Here is an 11,206-nt window from a genome sequence, read left to right as displayed (position 1 = left end):
CTATATATATATATATATATATAGCGTCACATTAAAATTAAATACACACAGACTCTGACACTTAGCGTGTCAGGAAAGATTTCAGAACAAATTCAGTTTGTGGTTGCGTGTTCTGGTCACTTCATCATTGGATATATTTGCACTACTCCAACAATATTGTCTTCTCTGAGTACTGTATTGAATTGGTGTACATATGTTTTCTAAATTTTATTCTAATTTTTTTCCTTTTATCCTTCGTATTTTCTTTATTTCTTATATTTTGTACTCATTTGCACCTTTACACCGAAACAAATTCCTAGTCTGTTAATCCTGTTCACTGACGTTGGCAATAATAAAACTGATTCTGAATGCTTTTTGAAAATTGTTTGACTGCACACAGCCATTGTAAAATAACATCAGATAAACAATAAAAAAACATTTCTAATCATTCACCCTTTTAACCATGTACACAGCTATTAATTTGTTACTTTGAGCCTACTTTAAATAAAATGTCTTCTTTTTCTGTAGCCATAAAATATGGAACCCATCCTAGAACTCAGTAGGATGCATTTCATCTGGATTATTGGTGCTCAAATAAATTTGAGGTAAAACTATTTGTTCAGAAAGCCAATCTTAATGCATTTTCTAACAATAATAGTCCCCAAATAAGCATATAGACAATAACTAGACTAGAGCCGAACAATATATTTTTGGGCATTATCATTATCATCATAAAGTATGTGCGCGCAAAACTGCAGTTCCTGCAATGTAGGAGGCAAATTAAATCAAAGTGTTATCAAACCAAGGGACTAAARCATAAGAAGGGCTTCCTCTACTGTATTTTAGACCTTGTGGCCCACCAGTCTTTACTTGCACCCATGCCAGGCTAAGCATTGTTTGTTTATTTAGAGCCAGTGCACCAGCAGAGATTGTGACAAGATAAGTGGCTGGGACGTAGCATTAGCAACTTAGCATTCCACTATCTCGAGCCGTCACAATTTGGTGAGGAAAGGCATTTGCCTAGCCCTTCGAGCTGAAGGGGTCCCCCATGGATGGTACATTAATGGCCAATTGCAACGATCAACGAGCGCATTGAAATGAGTGAAAAGGGCCCCATGACAGCACACAGTTTCATTTGGCTCGTTTACTGAACTTTAGCACAAGAGAAGGTTATTGTTAGTGTGGTGGGTGACCATATTTTTATAATAAAGTAATATAAATCTAAAAGCTGCCACAAATAAAATWTCAAACATTTTAATGGTAGGTGGTGGCACTACTGCTCCTCTCTGATCCCCACCCTTCAAAAACTTTGATGAACTGCTCAACTGATGTTTTCCATATCACGATATAGATCACAGGGCAAGAAAAGAAAATTGCAATGTGAGMTTTTTTTCTACTTACTGCTCAATGCTGGGAGAGAGGTAAAGTTTAGGGAAGACTTGGGTAGCTTCAGCYTCTTCAAAGCTCACTGAGAGAAGTGCCACATCTTCACCTGGATCCAGAGCTGTGTCCTTTCATAAACAAAGACAGGTTTGTAATGTTATTTTAGCACATTTTGACCACAACATCAAATTCCATGTCAGATAAATTAGCTAAGAGTTGTTATGACCTGAAAATGCTCTCCCACAAAACACAAAGYCCACTATGCTCAGTACTGCAGCTCAAATTATTGTTTGTAGTTAGAAGAGGAGTACTGAAGCTGCCACTGCTACTATGCTGCTTCAACAATGTCAGTTGTCAGTGCAACAGAAAATTTACCAAATCCATTGAAAACTTCTAGAGTACAAAAATGATTGATTGATGATATTTGAAACGTTTAAGATTGAGCGACAAAACCTACTTTGAGTATGATACATGAGCAAATGAAGTCTTCGCTCTAAAAACAATGAATGAGAGAAAAATGAGCAGGAAAGACACCAGAAGAAACATCTGTTTTGTTTCATGCAACATTAGCTTTAACAACTGCATCATGACGCTGAGCTGATGACTAGGAGCACCAATCAAATCATGTGTGAGATGGATGCAGAGACCACCCGGAGTTGCTCGCTACAAACCTCATCTGTCTCTCTGGGGTTCTAATTTCTCTTTCTGTAATGTCTTTCCTGGAGCGTGGCTACTTCTCAGGCACTGTTGTTACTTCAATTCCACATCAAGAACAATCATGAACTCTTTTGGCCATCAGGGTCTCTGTAGCGTTAATCAAATGTCTTACAGATGGTTTGAACTCATCCATTTGTTATAATTGCTGCTCTTTGTGGTGAGAGGAAATCCAACCACCATACGATGGACAGAGGCACAGTGCAACCAGTTTGCTGCAAAGCAACCCCCACTGAGATCAGACTATTAACTAATCACATGCTTTGGTCTGCTGATTACAAATCTAAAATAACCACCGCTTTAGGAAAGTGAGAAGAAAATAAATTATTGTCTTGAGTGAACATTTCCTTCCCCAAGTAGAGTGGAAATAATCCTTCAGCGGACAATTTGATAGCTTTGTTTAATTGAAGCCGACAATTGAATTAATCAGATAGAAAATAATCAATAAAAATGGTAGCAGCCGCCAGGGAAAAAGCATGAGATGAAAATATTTTTTAATTAACAGAACATTTTATTGTAATACACCCAGATATTAGAAGCTCTGCTGACTGTCACGCAGTCTGGCCTGTCGGAGCAGTTACATTAGCAGCTAAAGACAGACAAATAAGAAGGGAGGCAGAGAAAGACGGCATCCAAAAGTGTTGCCTGATGAAATCAGCTCACATCAGTGTAGTGTGCATCAGTAAACAAAAACTGCTCTCTGCCTCAGAGCAGCGCTCACGGCTTCTCCTGCTGACGATATGAGACAGATAGGAACAGGCGTGGAAATGAAAGGCCTGGGTGGGGAGTGGGCTTTAGAAGAACATTGGTTTGCTCCAGTTTGTAGCTGTCATGTCCCATTCTCATCTTTAGAAGGAATTTAATTGATGCTTTCTTTGGACTGGGAGAGAGCAAACAGATGGATGAGAACCAACAGGAAGGTGAGAGGGCCAGAAGAAGAGCATGGGACAGCTCTGCACAAGCTGCAGTGGACCATCGCTCGATTTGATCAGACCAAGGGCTCTGTTGAAGGGAAAGCCCTCTTTGCAGAATGATTCAGACTTTTCTCATTCCAGAAAACAGCGAAAAGCTGTCACAAGTCATACCGAATCAGTGGAACAAATAAACTAAAGGCAGACCCCTTAACTTTCAACTAATGCCATTCTAAATTAATGTGCAGTCTGGAGAGCTGAAACATACAGATAAATATAGTTGTTCTTGTCTACTGGAGTCTAAATATGTGACTGTAACTTTTTAACTTTTGTTTGGATAAACGGAAATGTAACCATTATTTCTTGCAGACAAAACATCTAAAGATGGCAAATATTTAGACACTCAGGAGATTTTTGGCTCTGCAAAACCTTTACACAWATGCTACTTCTCATCAACTTTGTTTAACATGTAACCAAGTTATTTTCTAATTAGTAATTAACAAAAAGTGTAGCTGAAGCTGATAACAGTATCATCATTTTAGCAATCACTTAACCAGTGCATTGGAATTGACTGAACTTAGTTAACAGTGGGAAGTTGGGATGTTCAAAAGAAATTTAAAAGCCAATTTAAACATGACTGAAACAACTGTACAGTCTTAACTTTTTAAAATTGCAAGTAATGCATTTTAATTTGCACTGTTACAACACGTTACAACAACATTGTATAGGTGCTGAATTCATCACGTTTTTTTGTGCTGCTTTTGGAACAAATTAGTTCCAAGACTAATGAAGAGCTCACTTCAATTTGTCAGACAGCATCAGAAACTGATGCAGAACTACCAATGTACATTATTATGTATATTACTATTTCATTTGTAATACCTCTTTTTTAAGAATAATGTAAATGCTTTCAAGTTTTGGCCTCAAAGTGTCAAGATTACTTGACAGTGCAAGTCAATTTTATCATTTGAAGCCTTGGTCCAAATGAAGAGTTAAGACTTATGCAGGGTTTATAGAAAAAAATCTGTTAAAGCAAATAAACCGAATGAACCGAACCAAAACCAGTACTCTGAGTTGCAAAAGCAAAAGAGTGCAGGTCTCAACAAGCATGCCTCTAATCTTTCACAGGGCAGTTAAAGCAATTAAGCCCACAATTATACACCACCCATTGCTTCTTGCACTGCAGCTGCAAAATAGTTGAAAATGCAGAACAGTCACTATAAAATGAACAGGATAAAGAAACATCTCTGGAAAGACTCGAGCAGCTCAGCAGAAAAGATATGAAGCAACATTAGCATGCACACTCGCCATCCTAACAAAAAAAAAAAAAAAAAGCATGCACACTCGCCAATCAAAAACTCTCGAACAAAATCCCAGTGCGTTAGAACTCATCGTAATATTGTTTGGTACAGATCAAAACATTTTATTTTAGAGGTATGAACATAATGTGACTAAAGGAACACACTAAGCTAGTAGGTTTATACTAGGAATTCCTCTTTCTTGACAAAAACAATGACACACACCAACGTTAGATATGAGTGCCTGCTTTGCAACAACCTTCAATTTTCTATTAATTTCATTAGGATTGATTGTTACGCTACAGAATAAAATACATTATGCAGATGACATAGACCAGATGGTACCAACAAGTTAAACAGACGTGTTTAAAGCTTTAAAAATTAAGAGTTAAAATGATCATTCTAAAAATGATATTTATTCCACATCAACATCTCTAGCACTGCCTTATTTTACCCAGATTACTTTTCCAAAATTAAATATCCTGTGTCAGAGTTATGAAGCAAAACTAATATGTTCATCTGCTCTTTGAAGACAGATTATTGTCATTTCTAATTATCAAGTAGCTCCCTGAAATCTTCAGCCGATCCAAAATGCTACTGAGGGTTTTCCCAATATATTAGAAGAGAAGTGATAATGGTTTCAATTTACCGTCACTCCTTAATTAAAAAGACACTATTGAAAGAGATCCAATCTATCACAAAGACAAATTAGTACCAGGTTTTTTTTAAARGGGCCCAGTGGCTCTTGAATTTTCCTCAAACACATTTTATAGACATAACTGTCTACTTGCGAAACACTTGGCTTTGTAAAGACTACATACAGTCCCCTCCAAAAGTATTGGAACAGCAATTTGAATACCCTTGTTTGTTGTACACTGAAGTCATTTGGGTTTAAAATCAAAAGATGAGCATGAGACAAGCGTTCAGAATGTCAGCTTTTATTTCCTGGTATTTGCATGTAGATGTGGCAAATAACTTAGGATATATTACCGTTTGTAATACACCACAGCATTTTTAGGTGAGCAAAAGTATTGGAATAAGTTATCTTAACGTAAATAACATTTAATATTTGGTGGCATAACCCTTGCTTGCAATGACTGCCTCAAGCCTGTGACCCATCGACATCCCCAAACTGTTGCATTCTTCATTTGTGATGCTGTTCCAGGCTTTTACCATAGCTTCTTTCAGTTCTTCTTTGTTTCAGGGGGTTTCTCCCTTCAGGAGGTGAAATGCTCTATTGGGTTCTGGTCAGGTGATTGACTTGGACAATCTAAAACCTTCCACTTTCCCCCTGATGAAGTCCTTTGTTTTGCTGCTGTGGGTCATTTTCCTGCTACATGATAAAATTCCTTCCGATTAGTTTGGATGCATTTCTCCGTAAATTGGCAGACAATATATTTCTGTACACTTTGGCATTCATTTTGCTGTGACCATCATCATGACATTTCCTGCACCATGCTTCACAGATGAGCTTGTGTGCTTCAGATCATAAGCAGCTGCTTTCTTTCGCCACACTTAGGCCTGTCCATCATTTTAGTAAAGACTAATCTTGGTCTCATCATTCCATAAGATTGTCTTCCAGAACTTCTATGGCTCATCTCTGTACTTCTTTATAAATTTCACTATGGCCTTCTGATTACTATTACTGATGACTGGTTTGCATCTTTGGGTATGGCCTCTATATTTCTGCTCTCTGAGTCTTCTTGGAACATTGGACTGTGATACCTTCACCCCTGAACTGTGGAGGTTGTTGGTGACGTCACTTGGTTTTTCTTCACAGCTCTCAATATTTCTGTCATCAACTATTGTTGTTTTCCTTGGCTGACCTGTTGGACGTCTCTTGCTCAGTACACCAGTAGTTTCTTTCTTATTCAAGACATTTCAAATCGTTGTGCTTGCTATGCCCAATGTTTGTCCAATGACTGATTGATTTTCCTTATTTTCTCAGCTTCAAAATGTCTTGATTTTCTCCCATAGACAGCTCTCTGGTCTTCATGTTGGTTTATCTTTTTTAACAAGAAAAGACTACTTTATAGTTTTAAACCCGGGCCAAAAAGTGGAATAGTCATGCAGACATATTTAATGTTTGAACAATCAACCTTAAAGGCAACACCTGGTCAATAAGTAACACCTGGCAGTCATATGTTCCAATATTTTTGCTCACATAAAAATGCTGTGGTGTATTACAAATGGTGACATATCCTAAGTTGTTTAATGGGGTGGGAATCTTTTACTCTCTCACGATTCGACTCGATTCTGATTTTTGGGGCCACGATTCGATTCAAAATGGATTTTTCATTCAAAACTGATAATGTGAGCCCATTTGTCGTGTTTCCAAAATGCTTCATCTTCATTTTGCAAACCTTGCACAAACCTTGCTCAAGTCAAACTTGGACTCATTCAGTAAAAAACAAAATGAGCCCAAATCTTTGCATTCAATGAAGAGAGGGGTCAGTTGAAGCTCTCTTTCCTCCAGTTCTGTAGTTTCCTCTTTGTTTTGGTGCTTTCTGCAAATTCATGTCCCGGAAGCAGCTGTGTGATGATGTCAGGATGTCCCATGTAGTTACAAAATGGAGGCTGATGGCCATTGGATTTGCTTTTTTTTTTTTTTTAAATAAAAATCGATTTTGGGACATTTTAAATCGATTCTGAATCATTTTTAATGAGAATCACGATTCTGATGTAAAACGATATTTTGGTGCACCCCTATTGTTTAACATATTTGCATGCAAATACCAGGACATAAAAGCTGACCTGCTGTTCCAATACTTTTGGAGGGGACTGTATAGTCTACTTTATCTGATGCAAAGATTTATAAGGGGTTTATACATTGTATGAGAACATGGACACTGCTTTCAAGATGTTAGTGATCCTTCAAAATGTTTWTTTCTGCAATCAGATAAGACAATGTGGGAGCTCTAAAAATACATATAGATAAAAGAAAAACATCTACATAGTGCATTTATGTGAACAATCTTTTTTTCCCTCAACATAATCAATTTAGTTTCCATTGAAAAAAATGGTTTCTAAAAATTTCTGTAAAAAATAAGTAAAAAAAAAAAAACAGTTACATAGCTTAGTCATGACTTCAGAGCAACTGATGTTTCTCAACCTCTTGATCTAAACTTCATGTCGTCATTTTCTGGAAATAAAAATCTTCCAAAGTGCCACGTTTAAAGTAAATTAGAGTGTAGAAAAGTAATACAAACTATTTATTTGACAGTTGGTTTTTGTTATGGGATACACAGTGTGCTGAGGGGATACCAATGCCGTATGGTGGTAATTTAGATGTGTTTACAAACTTTGATGCTTTTCTTTTCCACAAACTTTGCAAATCTAGACAAGAAGCATGAGAACATATCCCAAGGAGAGCAAATGTTGACCTTTTAGCCTGTTTGCCTTGAAACTATTACTTTAAATTAAAACAGAGAAGTATTTCCCTCTGTAATGAAATAAAAGGACCCAAACGGCCCTTTAATGTTTCCTTTATTTAACCAAATACACTTGAGGGCAATTCTTATGTAAAGAGTTAGTCAAGAAGGGACATTAAAAAGCCTTTGCTCCACAGGCCACAGGCTGAACCTTAATGAAGAAACTTATTATCAGTAAGTAATGAGCATTAAAATGGACTCAGTCAGAAGAGTGCAAAACAGGGTCCTGATAACAATTAGATGTTCAGGCAGTATTTACTACACGCCCCCAGCGAATGTGACTCAAGTACTCCAGGACTGGCTTCACAAGAAGAGGTGAAGAGCATGTACAAGGACATCAAGGACATATGCAGCCTCCAAGTCTACCCCTTTCACGTGTCCACCACCCCACATCTTTCTTAGTTTCCCAAGCAAATGTACACACACATCCACTTTTCCTTGTGTCCGTCCTTGTGCTTCTGATGTACAGGCCTCTGGCATCTCCTCTATGCTGCATGTGACAGGTTGGAAATGTGACAGCTGTCCTTATGCCAGACCAAGTCTGGCCAAAGTCACAACACACACAAACGCACTCGTCTGCGATCACTACACAAGGCCTCCACTCCAGGGCTCAAACGAAGGAGGTAAAGGCACTTTGTCCGCTTTCTTTGCCCAACTTTAAATGTCATGCCCAGCTTAATAGGGCGGCTTGAGTGACAGCAGGGTTGTTGTGTGAGGACGTGTCCAGCTCCTAGGCGAGCAGCTTTGAATGCCGCTGTACACATTCTGGATGCAGCGTTTCACCCCTGCACAGCTGGTAGAACTTTTCTCAGACACAAGAAAATCCTAGAACTACAAAAGGTTCTGGTCAAGAGTGACAAAGTCTTATTTTCTAAATTAGGACGAGCTGAAAACCTCAACAGAGCAGAATCACATCCCACAGGAACCATAATTAAGCAGTAGGAGATATTTTGTAAGCATTTAACACAACAATAAAGACTTAGAGTTTTATTAAGACATAAAAATACTTCAAGTCAAGGGAAAACTCACAGATAAATACTTAATTAGAAATAAGGAAAGTTAGATTAAATCAGGCTGCTTTTGAAGGAGCAAGAACAAAGTTGCAAATTTAACCAACAGGAAAAAAAAACAGTTTCACTTTTACACATCAGACCTAACATGTGGCAACCATTAACAAAACAATTATACAAGCATTTTAGAGAAAGAACATGCCAGTGTGTGCCATCTGGAGGCAAGAAATGTAAGAGCTAAATAGTTCATTTAAGATGGTTTTATCCAAAAATTTTTAAAATAGTTATCAATATTTTTTTATTATAGAAATCATAGCAGACTATAAAAACAAGATTTTCTAATGACAGCCACAGCAAAACATTTTGTGATGTTAAAAACCTGACAAACCTGCAGCTTTTTCCTGTGTGAAAAACTGGTTACGGGAAGAAGATGATGGTGATGTGGATATTTATACAYTAACATGTTTCCTTATCTGTTGTGTTGAAAAATCTTGTCTCCTAAAACTTTATTCCATCTTATTTATTTGACTCCACAGAACCTTACGAAACAGCAGAACATTACGCTGAAAACAGACAAATTACCACATTTTTACAGCGGAAAGTAGGGCATGAAATTCAAAATGTTATTTTAGGTGTAGAGAAATTGAATGTATTTTTTTAATTTCTAAGTATGAAATTTGTACACCTTATAATAGCTTTTAGAATTAACACTGTTCTGAACTCAATTGAGATTTTTTTCACAGGTACGTATGTAAACATGTTCATACTAAAATAAGTGACTTCAAGTTTAGAGGAACTGGCAGATGTAACAGCTGATAAGTAATAATCCCCCATTTTTTAACTTCCTCTTGATAAAAATACTGACAGAATTCTGTGCAAAATGTCCTAAAACCAAAACATAATATAGCATCACCAACAATATTCATCATCTTTTACTTGAATTGTTTTGACTGAATGAAATTATGACTCAGGCATAAGGTGATCTTGTTTTCTTTCTCTGTAATGGGTCCTGAGATGACTTTTGTAGTTTGTACCAAGCAGAAAAAAATAATTTCTTCACAGAAAGTGTGAAACAGCATTTTTAATCTTTTAGCGGTTAAAGCAGACATATGTTTAAGTAATGTTTTTGTGCAAGATAATATTAATTGCCTAACTTTTTCACCCTTAGGTAAAAAAGTAGAGCGTAAACGATGGTAGCCAATGTGTTTCAATAGACCAATACAATGCTTTAAAAAATCATTTCAAAATTGTTAAATATCTGTACAAATGACGTGGAGCTTCCAAATGTCCAACTCAATGTCTGGTGAAAAGAAAAGCAAGAAAATATGCGATTTATGTCTTTAGAGCTTAACGTATCAGCAGGTGAATTCAGACTTGTAGATGATTAACCAAGCAGTTCTGTGCCTGCATATTTGTACTCTGTGAAAGGAACTGAAAGGATAATAGACAAGAGATTATAGAGCATATAAGCTCCACCTGGAACCATAGTGGTGAACCAGCACCCAAACACACCTTAACCGTACCCTGACAGCACAACTGCAGAAGGTTTCTGCATGGGGTGTGTTTGCAGAGTGAAGAGCATGCACGTTTGCCTCTCTTTGTGAACATCATTTTATTTTTATGATGGATGTGCCTACAAACGATTATTGATCCAAGCATTCACATAGCTAAATCTGATATGAAATGGAAGTAAAAGTAATGTTTCCGATTTAAATTTTACGGACAAATATGTCAAGATATTGCATTATTTTTTTATTAAGTATACTTGTAAAGACACACAATATTATAAAATAAAAAAAATATTGTTTTCCTCTACATGAATACAGGCTTTATTCTAATTTTCAAAAACATTTTAGCGTCACTAAAGTTTTTTTGAATGATGCTGCACAATAATGGCAACATTGTTGCCATATATGTTGTGATATTTAGTATTTAATGCACAGAAACTTCTGACAAACGTAATCTGAATGCTTTATTTAGAGTAGATAATTATAATAGAATGATAGTTTTACTTAAACTTTAATGATGGACAACTGCTTTCAGTGCTCCAAGAATGAGAGGTGTGATCCCATTCATTGCTCAAAGTGAAAAACTTACATAATTGCTCCAGTAGGAAGCAAGCGAATTCCTCCTACAACGGTTTTTAGGTAGTAAACAAGTAGTGCACTGAATATGGCAAAAAGGTGGAGGTTAATCCTGCCTAACCTCAGGGAAAAAAACTTTTTTTTGTTGTTCTTTTAGTTTAAATATTAAGTTGTAGTCTGTCAGTGCCATTACTAAGAGAAACTGGACTACATGTTTGATGTTAAATAGTTTATTAGTGAAGGATTCATCAAATTGTTAGTTCCACTCAAAATATCAGTTTAAAAAGGAAGGCCCAACCACATTCCTCTCCAAAAACATCCAGGACATCTCTAGCCTGCATAGAGGGGATAAAAAAAAAAAAAAAAAAAAAAAAAAAAAAAAAAAAAAAAAAAAAA

At 36.6% G+C, this 11,206-nt stretch overlaps 1 protein-coding gene across 1 annotated transcript in view; it reads right to left on the bottom strand.

The window, feature by feature from the left end:
• The window catches only part of babam2 (BRISC and BRCA1 A complex member 2), a 78,478-nt gene that overhangs the window by 24,008 nt on the left and 43,264 nt on the right, over positions 1–11,206 (bottom strand). The window contains exon 7 of the mRNA XM_014010049.1: positions 1,381–1,490. Within this exon, the coding sequence (XP_013865503.1) occupies positions 1,381–1,490 (110 nt within the window). The remainder of the gene's footprint in view (positions 1–1,380; positions 1,491–11,206) is intronic.

Source organism: Austrofundulus limnaeus, unplaced genomic scaffold, assembly GCF_001266775.1.
Source record: "Austrofundulus limnaeus strain Quisiro unplaced genomic scaffold, Austrofundulus_limnaeus-1.0 Scaffold2, whole genome shotgun sequence".
Lineage (NCBI taxonomy): Eukaryota > Metazoa > Chordata > Actinopteri > Cyprinodontiformes > Rivulidae > Austrofundulus > Austrofundulus limnaeus.
Note: the sequence above shows the minus strand (reverse complement) of the source record. Positions and strands in the feature narration are given on the sequence as shown.